Genomic DNA, 16,590 nt, shown 5'->3' on the forward strand with positions numbered 1-16,590 from the left:
TTTTACTTTTAAATTAGTTGGCACAATAATAAAGTGTTTCTTCAATAACTGAAAGCAATGTTTTAATTTAACACACTACTAACTTTATTATAGAACACAAATTTATCTTAAAATATGCAAGTATATCGTATTAATAACATTTATTTGTTGTATGATATAAGAGTACAAAATTTGAAGCTTCTACTTAGAAAATCTAATGATATTTACAAGTATTTCTCTAACATAGAAAATAAATCACTTTGAAACTAATGATTTTGATTTATATATAAAACAAATCACTTCATAGTTATTGTTATAAATCATACGCTTGCACTTTTTCATCGTCAGAGTCAGAATCCTCATCTGTTGATTCGGGTGGAGGAACATTACTAATACCCATGCGCTTTCTATACTCTGAAAAAGTCTCTCTTTCTGTAAAATAAAAACAGCTCTTAAATTTTGAGATAAATTTCGATTATAGTTAATTAAAATTAATCCAACTGACCATCAAAGCTAGCATATGGATTGTTCCAATCCTTTTTAACAACATGATCTGGATCAACAATTATCAGCGGATTTCTTACTCTACTTAACTGTAATCTGGGCCAATCTGTCCCTAAAATATGCAAGGAAGGCTTATAAAATCTGTGTAACTGATAGAATAGAAATCAGTAATATAAACGTAATGTTATACTCACACTTATGTGCTTTTATGAAGCATACTTTGACTTCTCGACCAAGCATCAAATGAGAAGTTTTCTCTGCAATGACAGTTCCACATAACTTCAAACCAAGAAAATATGGAATCGCATCAACTACCGTACTGTAAAAAGTATGTGTAATTAACAGGTAGAATAAATTCTAGTATAATACAAAAAATAATTCCATATATATATCAAATAATGAATAATATGCTAACTTACGTAAATTTGAATGTGTCAGAATCAACACTAATACGATACTTTTCAACATTTGATAGCATGATTCGCACGTGAACTGCATTATCTGTCTGATACCAAAAAATTTTTGGAGTTCTATATTTACTTATAAGATTTGGACAATCCTTGATAGATTCTACATCCTCTTCACTCACAATCATGATTTCGACTTTTGCGATAGAATCTTTTCTTGTCTTTACCGGCACTTATTCAATCACTTTGTACAGCCTTTGTTTCCTTCAGCCTGTAGCTGTAAATTGGATGGTACAACGCCATCTTTCGAAATAAAATAAAATTTAATATATTAATCTTGACAGTTTGAGCAAAAGAAGTAGCAGAATACATCGATTAATAACACAATAGTGTCAGTTGTAATTGTAAAATGGAGTTACTTTGTAATATTGTCTTATAGTTGACTAATAAATGTGGTGTTTATTAAACACGTTCTTTCAAATTCCGATGCTTTCTACGCATGCGTACAGCTGTTTACTACGTCAGTGCCAGTCGTCACTCGTCAGAGCCAGCTGTCAGAGATGAATAGGTCACCTCCGGCGTTAGTGCATTGCTTTGGTGAAAAACTTGAGAAAAGTGCACATAGGTAAAGAAAATTTACTTCGGCATTAGCAAATCTCGACTACAGTACTTTTTTAAAAACAAAGTTTGATGCTTAAAAAAATATAAGTTACATCTACGTTTTATAATAGTATTGTCAATAACTTTTTTACACAGCATAGTTGTAAATTACTATTACAACCATAGAAGCGACATTTGTGATTCGGTAAACAATTTCTTTGCCTATTTTCGGTTAATTCAATTCAACTTTTGGATCCAAACTACACAATTGTTAAAGTTCATCATTATACATGTTTACAAGTTAAATAACTTCAAAAATTCATATTTCTGAATATGGTGTTCATTAAGAAGATATCTAAGTATTATATTAACCTTACAATCAAGTTCATCATCTCTGTTCAGAAGACATGCAATTAATCAACAATTATTTAAAGAATGAAAATTAGATTATATTAGAAAAAGGAATTCTCCCTTTTGTTGTTGACAAACAGTTTAGTCTATTTAAATTAAAAAATATTTTACAATGGAGCGTAAAATTGATGATTTGCCAGATGAAATCTTGGAATATATTTTAAGCTTAATACCACCTTACAAAGATTTACAAGAATGTATGTTTGTTTCAAAAAGATGGTTTCAAGCAACAAAAAGTAAGTCTACCACTAGTATATTATTTTGTCAATTCAATATCGTGTTATCTAATCATGAGTTATTTTTTACAAAGATGTCATTGAACACAGTAAAGCACACTTCCAAAAATCAATTGCCTTAGGATCATTATTTTGGAATTCTGATTCTGATGCAGCATGGGGACAAACAATAGCAAAAAGACATTCGCATTCAGCTTGTACATATGAAAATTCTATGTATGTTTTTGGTGGTTGTACAGCAACTAGCACAACATTCAATGACTTATGGAAGTTGGATCTTGATACTCGAAAATGGGAAAGACCAACTACTATGGGAAGCTACCCATCTCCAAAAGCTTGTGCCACTATGTTGTATTATAAAAAAAATTTTATATTATTTGGTGGGTGGTCACATCCTTCTCCATATCCATTGCATCAAGTAAGTCATTTTTATAGCAAAAACTATAAAATTACATACATATGAAATCATAACCATATGATGTTTTTAGCAATGGAAACTCTTTAATGAACTACATGTTTATTGTATTGAATCTAATCGATGGATTGCCATTAATGCTCTAGAAACTCCTCCTCCTACCTCAGCTCACTCCGCATCCATTCATGATAATCTTATGGTTGTTTTTGGTGGTGTTGTTAATGGATATAGGTAATAAAATTATTATATATAAAATTTGCTTGCTTTATTAACAATGCATTTAAATTTCATATTATTATGTACAGTTCTAACGAAGTATGGCGCTTAAATTTGGATACTTATTGTTGGCAAAAACAAGTTACGTCTAATTTAAAACCTCAACCTCGGTATGGTCAATCACAAATTCCAATAGATGATAAACATCTATTAGTTCTTGGTGAGGAATCATTACTTTCTTAGGAATCAATGATTTTGTGAATTATAACTAAAAAATTTCGATAGGTGGGTGTACTGGTCCAAATGTCGCTATGAATGACGCTTGGCTTTTGACAATAGAAGACCCAATTTGGACTTGGAAAAAAATCAACATGCGTCATACAGAAGCTGCACCAACGCGAATCTGGTGTCATCAAGCTTGCAAAGTAATAAAAAATTAAGTCATAGATTTCGCCACTGATTTATTAGTGATTATAATGTTACTGTTATTATTTTCAATAGGTAGGGAATCACATAATTGTACTAAGTAAAAGAAAAAGACAATCACAACCTAGTGGAATGAGTATATCTGTGGGCAAGCCAGCAAATCCATCAAACAATCCTCAAACATTATCCCGAGACAGGTATGTTTTTTAGTATTTCTCATATTTCAATAGTATATTATGTTTTTGGAATAATATAAATTTAAATTGTTTTTTGTTTTTCTAAGACAACGATCTCTACGCGAAATTGATCGAGACGAAAATGTGAACGGTCGTCGGGGTTATCTCCAAAGGTCAGCTTTCCGAAACGCGCCGTCGTCAACATCTAACTCACCAAATGTACCAGTTTACGATAGCAATTTAAGTATGGCTGCGTTTAGAGATGAACCAGTTAGAAATAATTCAGCAGCTATACGCCAAATACAATTGGAATTTTTGCGACGAGCTGAAGAACGACTTCAAAGCCGCAAAGCGCAAGCTAAAGTTTCTAGGAAAAATGAAAGTACATTAGCCATCTACATACTGGACATCAGTAATGTATTGTGTGACGAGTGTTCTGCGTCTTGGGTTCCTATTAGACATAATCAGGAAACTGGACCAGATGAGAGGATACTTTATTCCTTAGTTCTTGGGAGAGGAGAATTGATAGTATTCGGGGGTATTAGACAAGAGCTCAATACAGTACAAGGACAAACGGAAATTGACGCTTCTCAAGTGTATAATGATCTTCATTTTATAAATCCACCTAAATATGTTATCTAATGTTATATTTCAATAAGGAAAATTACTTAAAAATTTACGTTATTATTTATTTAGTCTAATATTTCTAGATAATAATTGTTGAAAATCAAAGTCAACATTTTTTGTCATTCATTAATAAACTTGGAAAAATGAACTGTTCGAAGGACAGCGAAAATACAAAGCTAAAGTTTTTTGTAAATCCATGTGTCTTTATGTGTATCATTTTTATAATATAGATTTTTGTAATATAATTGAACAAATCGTAAATTACGGTGGTTTTGAATTTCTTTCCCTCACAAAATATTACATATTTAACATTTCCATTTACAATTATTTTGAATTATTAAATATATTTTTTTTTAAATGTGGAAACGTAAAAATTATATATGTCAGTAAGATAGAACTATAATGTGTCAAAATAAGTTGAAGAGAAGTAAATACGATCGCTATTTTTAAATATTTTAATTACTGCAAAATGTACGTATTTTCATTTGCGGTACTACATGTGGTATGAGTGAGAATCAAATACAGAACTATGAGTAATAATTCTTAAAACAAAAAAAGAAGTTAAATATTGACAAAAAAATCAACAAAAAAGTTGAGTATGGAAATACAATAAAATACAATTCCGTTATCAACAAATTTTTAGACAATGTATTGGCTTGCGCATATTTAATAAAGACTTGAACAAATAGATTTCATTTGTGCCTATCACAAAGTGCCTACGAGTATTTGATCAAGACATTTGAAACATTCATTTGCAATGTTTAGACTATAAGGCAGTTTTGATTACAATTAACCAAAGACTAAATTTGAATAGATAAAATATCTAAATAATAAATAAAATAATCTATAAAACGCATCAGTTCCCTATGAAAGGCTTTAATAAATCGATTGATTCACGAATGCACGCGAATAAATGCAATACCTATAGAAATTTATCTTGAATATCTTTGTATTAGAGAAGATTATTATGTAAAAATAAATTGAATCTCACAATTATTGGTTCCAATAACCTCTAGCATTTTGTCGAGTGCAATAATATTTCATTTTCTGCAATATTTTATCAAGAACAAAAGAATTATTAGGTACATTTAGTAGACTCTCGTTACAATTCCTAGTATATATAATCAACTGAATTTAAGTGACATCACAATGCGAGATTGAATTCACACTTTTATCATTTTAGATGAATATACAAAATTAGATTAATCATAATATCCTAGATTTAAGTTCACTTTTGTTTTCTCTTCTTATTGCTCTTGTCCACAGAGTAAGAACTAGATCCTGAAAAATAATAAAAAAATATACACATGATTCAACAGATTATATCAACACTATAGGATGGCACAACTCTTTATGACAAGATGTAAACAATATAAATAAATGTTGATGCTCCATTGCCAACGGTGTATTCAAAAACGTGTCGACCAGTCAGGTGTAATCGGATAAAATGTAACATGATGCGTGCTACTGAGTAAAATAGAATCCATTCTGGAGGTACTGCATCATTTAATGATTATCTGGTGGATATGAATACAACGACGTCAGGTGCAATTGAACAGTTTGTACATAATAAATGGGTACGAGATGAGCATGCGGCATCGAAAAATTAAGAAACAGATTTTCAAGCACGTGTGAATAAATTTTTATAATATATACATACGGCGTACCGTTAACAAGAAATTAAAAAATAGCGATAGATAAAAGTATGTACATGCATAAAAGTATAGGTATGAAAAAGAAAAAAAATACATCTATTATTACATTGTACATCTTACAAATAAACAATTTTATTGTACATCAACACTCTACAGGCGTTCAGCGAAGTGACGTTTTACACTTGTACGTATTTGCTACTTATTATTTAAGTCTCACGAATTCTAAATCTACAGTCGATGCCTTAAACTTTAACTATTATTAATTAACAACTTAATATTCAATAAAAGGAACTCGCGTTGCATGAAATCGCTTTTTTTTTTTCCATTCTCGAGCATTTTGCGCATGCTAAAATGTCTACGACTTAACTTATTTTAAACTTTCAAAATATAACAGAACGATATATATTAAAGTTAAATATTTGCAAAGTCGTGCTAAACACCATAAATGTACAGCTATATATAACAAATTTATCTTAGTTATATATACAAAGAGTGTATGCACATGAGACAATTATTCAAGGGTAGAGATTTATATCAGCGAGTTTTAAATAGAATATTGGATATAAATTTTTCTCAGTTTGACAATGTTCGTTGAAAAAAGAACGGTGTACACTTAGTGAAATCAAATGATGGCAGAATTGATTGAGAAGGCAGATACGTTTTTTTTCAGACTTATAATGTAAAGTGGTTTGGCACTTTTGTTTTAAAAAAAACGAAAAAAAATATTGATAAGCGGTGCATTGTCTAGTCACAAATGACTCTACCCTTAAAGCACTCAAGATAAAGAAAAAATTAGATTCTGATAATCGTGTGGATGGCTGATCTCGTGCGTGTCTTGGTGAGAAGATTCACGGAACATCCTCCATATAAGTAGTTGCAAATGTATCTCCATAATTACTTTATACTTTCAGTTCTGGCACGCTAGCCTCGGCCACATGTCTTTTCCCTACATTCCGTACAAGAAGCTTTGATTAAGTCTCGCAACGAGATTGAATAAAAAAAGTTCTCACCACTTATCAGTAGATGTATGTTTTGTTATCACCAAAAAAAAATGCAAAACCATGCACGTATATATAAATTAATTTCAATTAAGTTTCGCCTTATTGAAAACTAATGTCGACATTGTATCTCAAGAAAACTTGTATATTACCAGCATAGGGGAGAGGTACTGTTTTATAGTTATTGAGCAATTTAATTTTGTAATATTCAAAGTTAACAGCCACTTGCAAAAGTGCTAATTGTATATATTGCACATTGACGGAGGTAAAAGATGCACCATTCGTTCATTAGAGAGATACGTGCGATGGATGTTTGATACACATGTGTGTCGATACATATATATCTATATATGTGTGTGAAACTCACGAAAGCGTTATAATATACCCTGTGCGCGTTGCAACAATCACCAATGAAAATGAGTTGCGCGAGATATGAGGATCTACTGTTTTGTCATGTGCAAAAGCCACCACGTGTTCGCAAACTACGCTACATGTACATGTACAATCGATCAATGAGAAAGTGCAACAAATCGATATACTATATACATATAATTGCCAAAACCATGTACAAACTAGTGAGACAATGAACATGGAGAGATAGTAAGTAGTGGTGAAATGAATGATCCTTATCTATACCGATGAAGATCGGTTAACTACTTTTGTCTTTAAACTTTGAAAGATATTCACCCCAAATCAGCCGATCCAAACCTTCGCCAGCGAAGTAAAGGACGAGCGTGAACACCAACAGCACCAAGTAGAACACAATTCTAAGTGGCACGGAAAGCACATCTATCACCGGATAAGCCCACACTCCGCTCTTGTAGTACACGAAGTGCATCCTGAGGAGATAAATATGTAAATTTATCGCTGTCCGCAAGTTGAAAATATAAATGATATAGCTTACCAAGCCAAATAAGTCAGCATAAATCCTGCCAAGCCACCGATTCCCTTCGAACGTTTGGGATAGTTTCGTGGCGCTATCAACATTTCCAAGACAGTGGTTATCATGATCAAGGTGTGCATCAAGTGATTTAGCCACCACGGGAAGTAAGGATCCAAGGCCTTCGGTAGAACTAATTCGCGGTCGACGAACATCAGTCCCCAGAACGTCAATCCTACAAACTATTCGAGAGGAAGTGAATTTGAAGTTCGGCAATAACTGCGTGAGCGATGGTCGAGGCGGTATATCTGTGCCGCAACGAGTGCTAACGCTGACCGCGACAATCGATGAAATGCATTTTTTTTTTCGTAATTACCATCGACACTGGAAAACCAATCGCAGCGTGGTAAAAATCCTTGAATCTACGAATGAACGGCCTCTTCTTGGACGTGAGGCTGTTCGTGCCGAAGATATCGTTGAGAAGACACACGAAGAAGAAGAACGTTTGTGCGATCTGTCGAACAGAGAAAGAGAACAAGCATTATCAGCAAAGCCTTCTTCATTAATATTGCCTTGCAGAACAGTCGCGTAAACAGCCGGCTATAAGCTTCATCGACTTCGTTCCGAACCTACTTTGGCTTTGAAACTATACTCGTAGAAGCCACGTGGACATCGGAAAGTTGGTACGACACGAGTGACGATCGTGCAAGACGACGAGAAAAGAAGGCACGCCCTTGCGGCGGCGGCAAGTCCGCGCGTAAGCGGAAAAGCGCCGTAGTCAGAGAGCGAGAACAAGCTGCAACGCGACCGGGCGGACAGGTGAAATTATTACAGCGCGCGGCAGCGCCGGTAAAAGCCGTCGGCGCACGTACGGCTTTCGAGAGAGCCGCCGTAAGATCGCCGGCGAGAACGCGCGACTTATGTCATACGGTAATTACTCGGCTGTATCGCTGTCTAATTCTTGTTCGAAAGTTAGGGAGACCTTTATATACGGGTTTCGCGCTTATGCAACGCGGAAGGCTGCTGCATCGAGCTACTGTAACGCGCGGCAGCGCCGAGACGCCGCGTACGCACGGTGGGCAATTGAGACAAAATTGGGGCCATTACGCGCGCTTCTCTTCGAAAAGCAAAGAACGAAAAAACCAGTGGCAACGGATGCGAGAAGGCATGCCGGTTCTTGTCGAATTGCAAGCTGAATTATACGAACCGCATCCCAAAAAGTCAGAAATTTGAATTTGCCAGCGTATGCGTTGTGAACTCTTCCCACCTCCGGTGGTACGTGAGTATAGAACAGGTCGTAGTAGACCGAAAACCCAAAGGCCGCAAACGTGGCTGCGTGAAACAAGGCTAGAACGTTGTCCTTCATGTCGACGTCTCTCGTTGATATGGCACTCTTTGCACGGTCGTTCGAACGTCTTTCTCACGCGCGTCTAACTTCACATTGACACTAAAATTTCGTATTCCACTGATGAAGCGGCGCCCGCTCAATGGATGCGGCTGTCGTCGACGCGACGCATGGCTCGTTCGTTTCATCGAAGCGTGCATCTCCAAAGGGCGACTCGAACGCGCGCGCAAACGCCTCAAATTACAAAGTCGACTGCGCTCGGCGGCTAATTGCACCTCGCGGATCCCGCAATCGTTGGGCTCATTGAACGACACATATACATTCCACGTACGAGTGCGCGCGTCAAGGTCTCTTGTACAAACACACGCACGTGGAAAATATCAATCGAACGTGCATTATCTGAGCACGGCGATTACGAATTACGAATTACGAGACAGACAGAGAGAGAGAGAGAGAGGACGCGCGCCCAAGTCGGCAATTTGGAGCGAAATAAAAATACACTCGATGGCTTTTTTCTACGTGTGCTCAAAGGTCAGCAGTAGTTTATTGGCGTCGCGAATTATACGCTTAGGTAACGTACGTAATTTTCTATCGGCTCGTACAACTTTTACATGTGCGTTTCTGCTTTCTTTACGACATCGCGCGCGCCTACATGCGCGTTGCAAGATTATTGCGCGGACGTTCTTACCATAATGCAACGGAACCGACAATTTCCCCCGATGGCCCCCTCCAACTCGAAAAGTATTTTCCTTCGTACTTGTGTTCGACGTGTCGCGAGCTTCAATTCGTCGAAAACTCGTTGCCAACTTTAATTAGCGACCTTAATCGAGACAATCAATAGCGCTTGCATGAATTAATCAACGCGCTCCGAAGTTATGTCAATTTTCTGTAAATTATTGACGCTTCGTGGACCTCGATATTTTTCAAAATTCTGCAATGAATCAAGAATTTATTTCTTCTGCAAACAAATAATATCCACTTGCTCTACTTTGAAACTCGTTGCAATAAATTAATTCAAATACATCAGTAACACTGTTCGATAGTACTTAATTATGAGATTATGCAGCGTTGCATATTTTATAGAATAAATTTGCCTTGTCTGCGTGTGAGAAAATGTATCTAATTACACGCGATAAGGTTCTCCTACGCAGCTTATTCTTGGCATATAGCACGAAAGCGATTAAAAATACAGGGGACAGAGTCGTCTCTCGCGCAGCGCTGTTCTATTCGTCGAACGGTAGTTGAAAAGAAAGGAGTTGAATTTTGAATAATTAAAAATAAATCGTCAACAAACAGACGTACACGTGGCCCGCGTTGAGGTTTTTTCCGAGTACACGAGAATCGATCGCGCGATATGTGCTCGACATTATTATTTTCGTGTGTAACACACGGACGATCGCGCTCGAATTGTCACTTGTACGCAGTGGGCTCGTTTCATGAGACTTGCCACATATAAAACTCGCCGCTCTCTATCCGTCATTCATCTCGCGCGGGCACGCGACGCATTCCTCACTGCATCTAATAATAAAACCACACAGTGCCTGTTCGCTTCAACTTCAATGTCGCGCAAAACGGGCTCCGATGAAAGGAAAAAGCCAGGCCGCGGTACCGCACCAAAAAAAAAAGAAAAAAAAAGGTCAATCTTGCTCACACTCCAAGGGTCACTCGGCTCGCGAGCTGCTGGCAATCTAATTTTAGCCCTGCAAGAGAGGCGAATAGGTATGCTTTTGCGTTTGCCGGCACGGCGATTAACTGCTCGCTATACACGCGCAGGTGGTACGGTTATGTAGCAGCTCGACATCGATCACGTGACAGGCGCGCGCGCGCGCGCGCGATCGGTTTGTCAGCGACCCGTGTCGGAGGGCGTTCACAGTAGTATAGGGCGCACGCGTGAATGGCCTGCTGCTGTTGCTGCTGCTGCTGCTACGGCCACCGTCGCGAAACTGAGTCGCGAGTCGCGACGCGCGCTCGGCTCTCGCGACTCTCGTTGCAGCCACGTGCAGCGCAATGCAGCCTGCGCGCCATCGCGTCCGTACCTACGCGCACTTTTACTCGCGCGCTATGACTGCTATGCGCCTGCTGGCTTTTGTGTTTGCATAGCTTTTGCGCCGCTCTCAGGCTTAGTTTTTTGAAATTCCCCGACAACTGAATTGTGCTATCGAGATTCGAAGTACCTTATGTAACTGCGACTCGACGCGTGCTGTTGTAATAGTTTGGCGGCTTCTTTCAATGCAACAGCAGCAGTAGCTTTCGATCGGTCAGCTCGAAATTTCATATTTCGCTAGCTTTGTTTGAAGTTGATACTGTGCCTAAAGCCCTTTTTTCACAACATATCTTGTCTGCACAGATAACCTTTTTAGAGCACCCGAATGAATTACCGGAAAATGCATATCAGTTATTTCATTAAATAACTGATGATTTTGTCTATCTTTGATACCATTTGTACAAAACATAAGCTTATCTTAAAATAGATACGCATCCTAACCTCACAACTGGTTTATCCGAAGTTAGATAAATAATTTCTCACGCATAATTGATTTGAAGTAATCGAATTGCGAACTTTTAGAAATTTAGAATTGATTTGCAAATTTGATGCCACCGGATAAAAAACCTCGCGTGCTTTGTCGCTGTCGTTACGAAATTCTATTTCACCCTTGGCGACTTACGGCTCGAGCAAAAAATTTACTCGTCGAGAAGAAGCGCGTCGGACTTGCTTAAAAATCCGAACACCACGACTAATCTTTAACAAAGAATAGTGTCTGCCATCGGGACGAGTCGGTGACCCAATTTTGTCCACAAAGGAATAAGACAACAAACACCGAGACGACAAATATTTCTTCGCGGGCTTGCGCAAAAGTCAATGGGTCCGGTGTCGCTGCTGCGTTGCGCCAGTGTCGTATTTTGTCGTCTTGGCGACAAAAAAAAAAAAAAAAAACGCGGGCACGTTAGAAAGCATTATGGTCCGCTACGAGAGAGTAGAAGCTACTTACACTCTTTCGTAGTATCTCTTCTCGCCAGAGAGAAAGAAAGAGAGAGAGAGAGAGAGAGAGAGAGAGAGAGAGAGAGAGAGAGAGAGATAACGCAACGCGAACGCGCGCGCGCATTTCGAAAGAAGTGAGCCGTCGTCGTTATACTACTCGTCTCCACGCTTCGCGCGTTTTTTAAGATGCGACGACGACGAATGTTTGCTACTTTTTATCTGCTTTGGCGCGTTACGCATGTTTACGGCGCCGCTTGTCTAATTATTTTTATCTGCCGATGATTGCACGGGATTGTTGGTTTTATTTGCGCAGGATAATTAATTCACTTCCGCTCTGCGCCAAAACAGTCGAACTTTATTAGAACCACGTCGATACCGGCAATTTCATTCAATGACGTCTTTATCCACGTCAGCGTCGTTTCCAAGATCACTCATATCCACTATTAAAATGAAAACATTATGCGTTTGTCCCATTAATCGTCATTTCTAATTTGCATACGGGATGAACAGTCGCACGCTTCCGTTAACTAAAAAATAATTCAGTCATCGTATTTGTTTCCTCATATCCGCAAACGCCATATGGTTTTCTGGATTAAAGGGAGAGTGAGAGAGAGAGAGAGAGAGAGAGAGAGAGAGAGAGAGAGAGAGAGAGGAGAGACTGAAGGAAATTATTCGAAGTTTGTACTCCACGCCGTGTCGCGCATGTTGCACAACTCATAGAGTGCACGTGAACCCAAGTGAAATGCTTGGACGTTCAATCCATACGTAAGTTCATAGAATCGATGGTGCTCGGGGCTAAAAACGTGCACAGCCGTACATATTATACGAAGAAGAACCATCAACAAGGAAGCTTGACTACGCACGGCTGTGTTTCCATGTTACCGAGTGATTTCGCCTGACGAGCATCTCAAAACGTCGTGGTCGCCGGTCTCTCTTCGAGATTAATTACGGATCATATAGCCAGAAGTCCGCATACTCGGGTTGTGTAAGCGCGCTACACAGCTTTTCGTGACTATTATCATGATATTTCGATTTATCGAGTTTAGAGCGCAGCCCTTCTTCGTGCTCTACGCGAGCGTATCTTTCTTTTTGCAGTTGCAAATGCATTTCGAGTACGGAGCGTGCGAATCTATCGCTTATTTATCAACACTGGCGTACAAGACGAAATTCGCAATTTGACAGGCTTCATTTAGATGAAAAGGATTTCGTTTAACGAATCAAGCCGTGAGAGAAAATGTAGGTCAAGCATTGCACCAAGTAATAATTCCGCATATTAGTGCCGAAATAGACTTTCCATTGGTTCGAATGCGTCATATTTGCCCGATTATATAATATGCGAATTGCAAAAGATATACGTACCACATTCCAAACTGTGAGATATTTCAATTGGCCGACATCCCACTTTTTATCTCTCTCGCGAATAAATGGAATATCCAGCACGTAGAATGTGCAATAGACGGTATAGAGGTACAATGCCAGGATGGCAATGTGAGTTAGAGTCATTGCTATCGCCATTTTCAATCTGAAATAACAAACAAAGATTGATACGTATAATTAAATCACAGGTAATTTACGAAATGTGTAATTTCAACGTCCGTATGCGCAAAATGCGAATTAAATTGTCAAGATCACTTCTATACCCGTAATTATCTTCTGATTTTTAAATTTATAAATTGAAATAACAAAACACTCGATAAAAAACGAATGGAGATCGTTTCTGTCAAATTATAGTCATTTCTATTATTTGTTTACGTTGAAATGGTAATTTCCGATCAGTATCACAGGAAGGTTCATTGACAAGAACCGGTTCTTGAAAATCTTCCAGGTTTGTGTTAAGATGCAGTGGAAAAATAACACGCGGATCTGATGATTCATCGAAATAATTCGATCAGACGGATAATATTATTTTCAGTATTAAAGGTGGACGTATATTCTTAATTTTATTAACAACTTAACAGATTTCATATATTTTATAAAAAAATAAAAATTAATGAGCTTTGTTTTATGAAATGACAATCGAACTTTATGTGAACAGGTTATTATAGTTTCATATAGATTTAAAGATATGAGCAGTTTTAATAATGTGTAAAATAGTGCTCACATACATTATGTTATCAATGTTGATACTAACAATCATTTGAATGAAAAACTGTAAAACCAAAGCAACAAAAAATCATTGACAGTGGATTCGGATGAAGCATCAGTCTGATAATAACAAGATTTTCTTATCTTTATCCCCATATGCTGTAATTTTTTTCGTTCAATGATGTCTGGCGTACAAAGCTATAATTGCTGTAGATAGCATAAATGATAATGAATCGATAATTTATGCAATGAAGGTCTTCAAAAAATAACTTAAATAATACACATTTACCAGATGTTTGTGGTTTTTGAAGATACTTTCGAAGGCATAAAAAAATTATTACAATCCAAAGGACATTGACCTCGGCGACTGAAGAAATAAAAATCGCCGCAAGCGATTGAGTTTATAGTCTCGTTAGTTCTGTCAATCAAAGAATCGCTGATTGCTAAATATAGTACACGCGAGAACAAGAGAAACGAAACGTCTTCGCCTACTTAAATGCAAGCTGCAACTCATTATATTCCAATAAAAATTCATTCAAATTCAAAATTAGTCCTTGACAAATAAATCCAAAAATTTTTTAATACAAAATTAATTGCAAAATCAACATTCGAACAATATGAAATTTTGAAACGATGATGTACTATAGTGAAGAATGATTTAATACTAATTCAATGATCTTGATGCTATGAATAAAATATGAGTCCTAACACATAAAGTCTGTTAGCATTAATTGATAGAAATTCTTTTAATGTACTCCTTTATTAGCGGGGATCATGACTAGCATTTTAAATGAAGTTTATCCTTGTTCAAGTTGCGTGTCGATGCAAACGGGTGCGACAATGAGAAGCCACAGACGTAAATAGAATGCAAAAAAACTGTCAATTACTCGGCTCGCACAACCGAGTACATACAAAAAACTGTGTTTTCATCGACGGTTAAGTATGAAAAAAGCTACTTAGTATGAGATGAGGAATGACGTCCTCTGCAAATATTCAATGGTATAATATGGCCTGTTTCCTCTATATGTTCAAATACTTAACTCAAAATATTTCGTGTGCGTCGAAATAAGAAAATTATTTACAAGATAATTTAAATAGTAAATTTTTCATCATTCGTAGATTAAAGCTCTGCTTATGAGCACGAGGTGATAATAATATACAAATCATTGATTCCTGGCGTGACAAAACGAACTTTCGACGGACAAGGAAATTGTTAACATGATAAAATCTTGATAAAGTGTGTTTTAATCTGATATTTATTTTTGTTCCTAGTCTCGGCTATTGATCGACTTTAGATATTATATTATCGAGGTTAATCGAAGATTATTAGAAGAGTTTCACATATCAAACATATGCAAACCATCATGACTATGCAACACTACTATACTACTGTAAACAATCAAATATAAATTTAATAAATGTGACTATTAAATAAATCATAAAATTCAGCTTACAAAACATTGTGAACACATGAGTGAAGCGGAAAGTTACTAAACTGCACTTAATACACCGATGCACCGCGTTACCTATAATAACGGTACTTTCCGGTTTCATTTGAACACACACTGCAGTAACATTTCGCTTCAAATATCGATCGAAAAAAAAATTATATCAAAATAAAATAATTGCACCATAGAAATATTAAAAATCTACCAGGAAATAAAATAAATGTAATAATTTTTCTTTGCTTCATTCTTTAGCGTTTTTTACCGTATTATATAAATAAATTTTAAAAATATTTCACGGCGCTATCGAAAAAACAATGTTACTCACCACGGAGCACCGAGCGGTTTCTAAAAACTCGCTCGCAGAAGATCCTCAAGCAGACTGACGCGTCGAAGAGCTTTACACGACAATTCATTAACGGGTCCGACACGAAAAAAGGCCGCGAAGTGGGGGTGGCAGACAACGTTGCTGGTTGGGGCCAGAAGGTCAAAGTCGCCAGCGACGGCGAGATCGCGATCAACGAAAAAATAAAAATTGAAGAAGCTAACTTGCCGGACGATCCGTCGACGTGTATGCAGCGCGAGCCGGACCTTTACAATCGCGTCGCGCCGACGATGACATGCTGGTTAATAAAACGATATCGTGTGTCCGCGGTGCGTTATCTCTCGCGTGGCACATTGCAACAGCAGCAGACTACAGTGTACTTACTTACAAACGGTGCCACTTCCGTCTAATGCGTATTGGGAACACGCCTCCGTAGAACCAGAATGACAATACAATTTTTATGAAACAAGCGAATTTTTTATATTTGTTTGTCAACTAAATGAGACGATGACAGGATGAACTTGGCTTTGGTGTTGATAGGACGACGCGTCCTGGCGTGGCGCTGAGGTGCGTCTCACTCTTTCTCCCTCTCTCTCTCTCTCTCTCACTCATTTGGTACATCAGCTGCGATGCTGTCGTCTCCACCTTACGCACGTGTAGACGTGTTATATTGTTATATGTATACAAATACGAGCATTGAAACGCGCAAGCTTCAAACGCTGGCGACCTCTTGCTTACGACTATAGAACTTGCAAGTCGAGATCGATGCCGCTGACTTATCGGTGTTTGTTAAACTTGATATCCAGCGTTCCTTTTCTTTATCTTTTGAAATTCAATATCGTGCACGGGTGATTGAGGCGAACTGACTGTTCTTTTTTCT

At 37.4% G+C, this 16,590-nt stretch overlaps 3 protein-coding genes across 7 annotated transcripts; 1 reads left to right on the plus strand and 2 right to left on the minus strand.

Annotated features, from left to right (window-relative positions):
* Positions 1-128: 128 nt before the first annotated feature.
* Positions 129-1,188, minus strand: LOC131668777 (uncharacterized). Its single transcript, XM_058943209.1, has 4 exons — positions 903-1,188; positions 678-802; positions 485-595; positions 129-411 (listed from the first exon to the last, which is right to left on the minus strand). The coding sequence occupies exons 1-4, from the start codon at positions 1,076-1,078 to the stop codon at positions 293-295; spliced, it is 531 nt and encodes a 176-aa protein (XP_058799192.1). The 5' UTR covers positions 1,079-1,188; the 3' UTR covers positions 129-292.
* Positions 1,122-4,187, plus strand: LOC131668773 (F-box only protein 42-like). The gene is made up of 7 exons (XM_058943200.1): positions 1,122-2,137; positions 2,212-2,555; positions 2,626-2,783; positions 2,858-2,988; positions 3,054-3,193; positions 3,270-3,391; positions 3,478-4,187. Exons 1-7 carry the CDS (start codon positions 2,014-2,016, stop codon positions 4,010-4,012), a joined length of 1,554 nt encoding a protein of 517 aa, XP_058799183.1. The 5' UTR covers positions 1,122-2,013; the 3' UTR covers positions 4,013-4,187.
* Positions 4,188-4,380: 193 nt separating this feature from the next.
* Positions 4,381-16,262, minus strand: LOC131668776 (androgen-dependent TFPI-regulating protein-like). Of its 5 annotated transcripts, none has more exons than XM_058943207.1 (6): positions 16,095-16,262; positions 13,215-13,377; positions 7,907-8,044; positions 7,555-7,772; positions 7,338-7,489; positions 4,381-5,278 (listed from the first exon to the last, which is right to left on the minus strand). In XM_058943207.1, the coding sequence occupies exons 2-6, from the start codon at positions 13,368-13,370 to the stop codon at positions 5,226-5,228; spliced, it is 717 nt and encodes a 238-aa protein (XP_058799190.1). In that variant the 5' UTR covers positions 13,371-13,377; positions 16,095-16,262; the 3' UTR covers positions 4,381-5,225. The 5 variants fall into 5 exon arrangements, with proteins under 5 accessions (XP_058799190.1, XP_058799187.1, XP_058799186.1 ...); XM_058943204.1 differs by lacking the exons at positions 13,215-13,377; positions 16,095-16,262 and adding exons at positions 8,738-8,977; positions 10,527-10,816; XM_058943205.1 differs by lacking the exon at positions 16,095-16,262 and adding an exon at positions 15,714-15,964 and having other exon boundaries at positions 4,430-5,278.
* Between the last annotated feature and the right edge of the window lie 328 nt (positions 16,263-16,590).

Source organism: Phymastichus coffea, unplaced genomic scaffold, assembly GCF_024137745.1.
Source record: "Phymastichus coffea isolate CEN01 unplaced genomic scaffold, Cenicafe_Pcof_1.1 PCOF00083, whole genome shotgun sequence".
NCBI lineage: Eukaryota > Metazoa > Arthropoda > Insecta > Hymenoptera > Eulophidae > Phymastichus > Phymastichus coffea.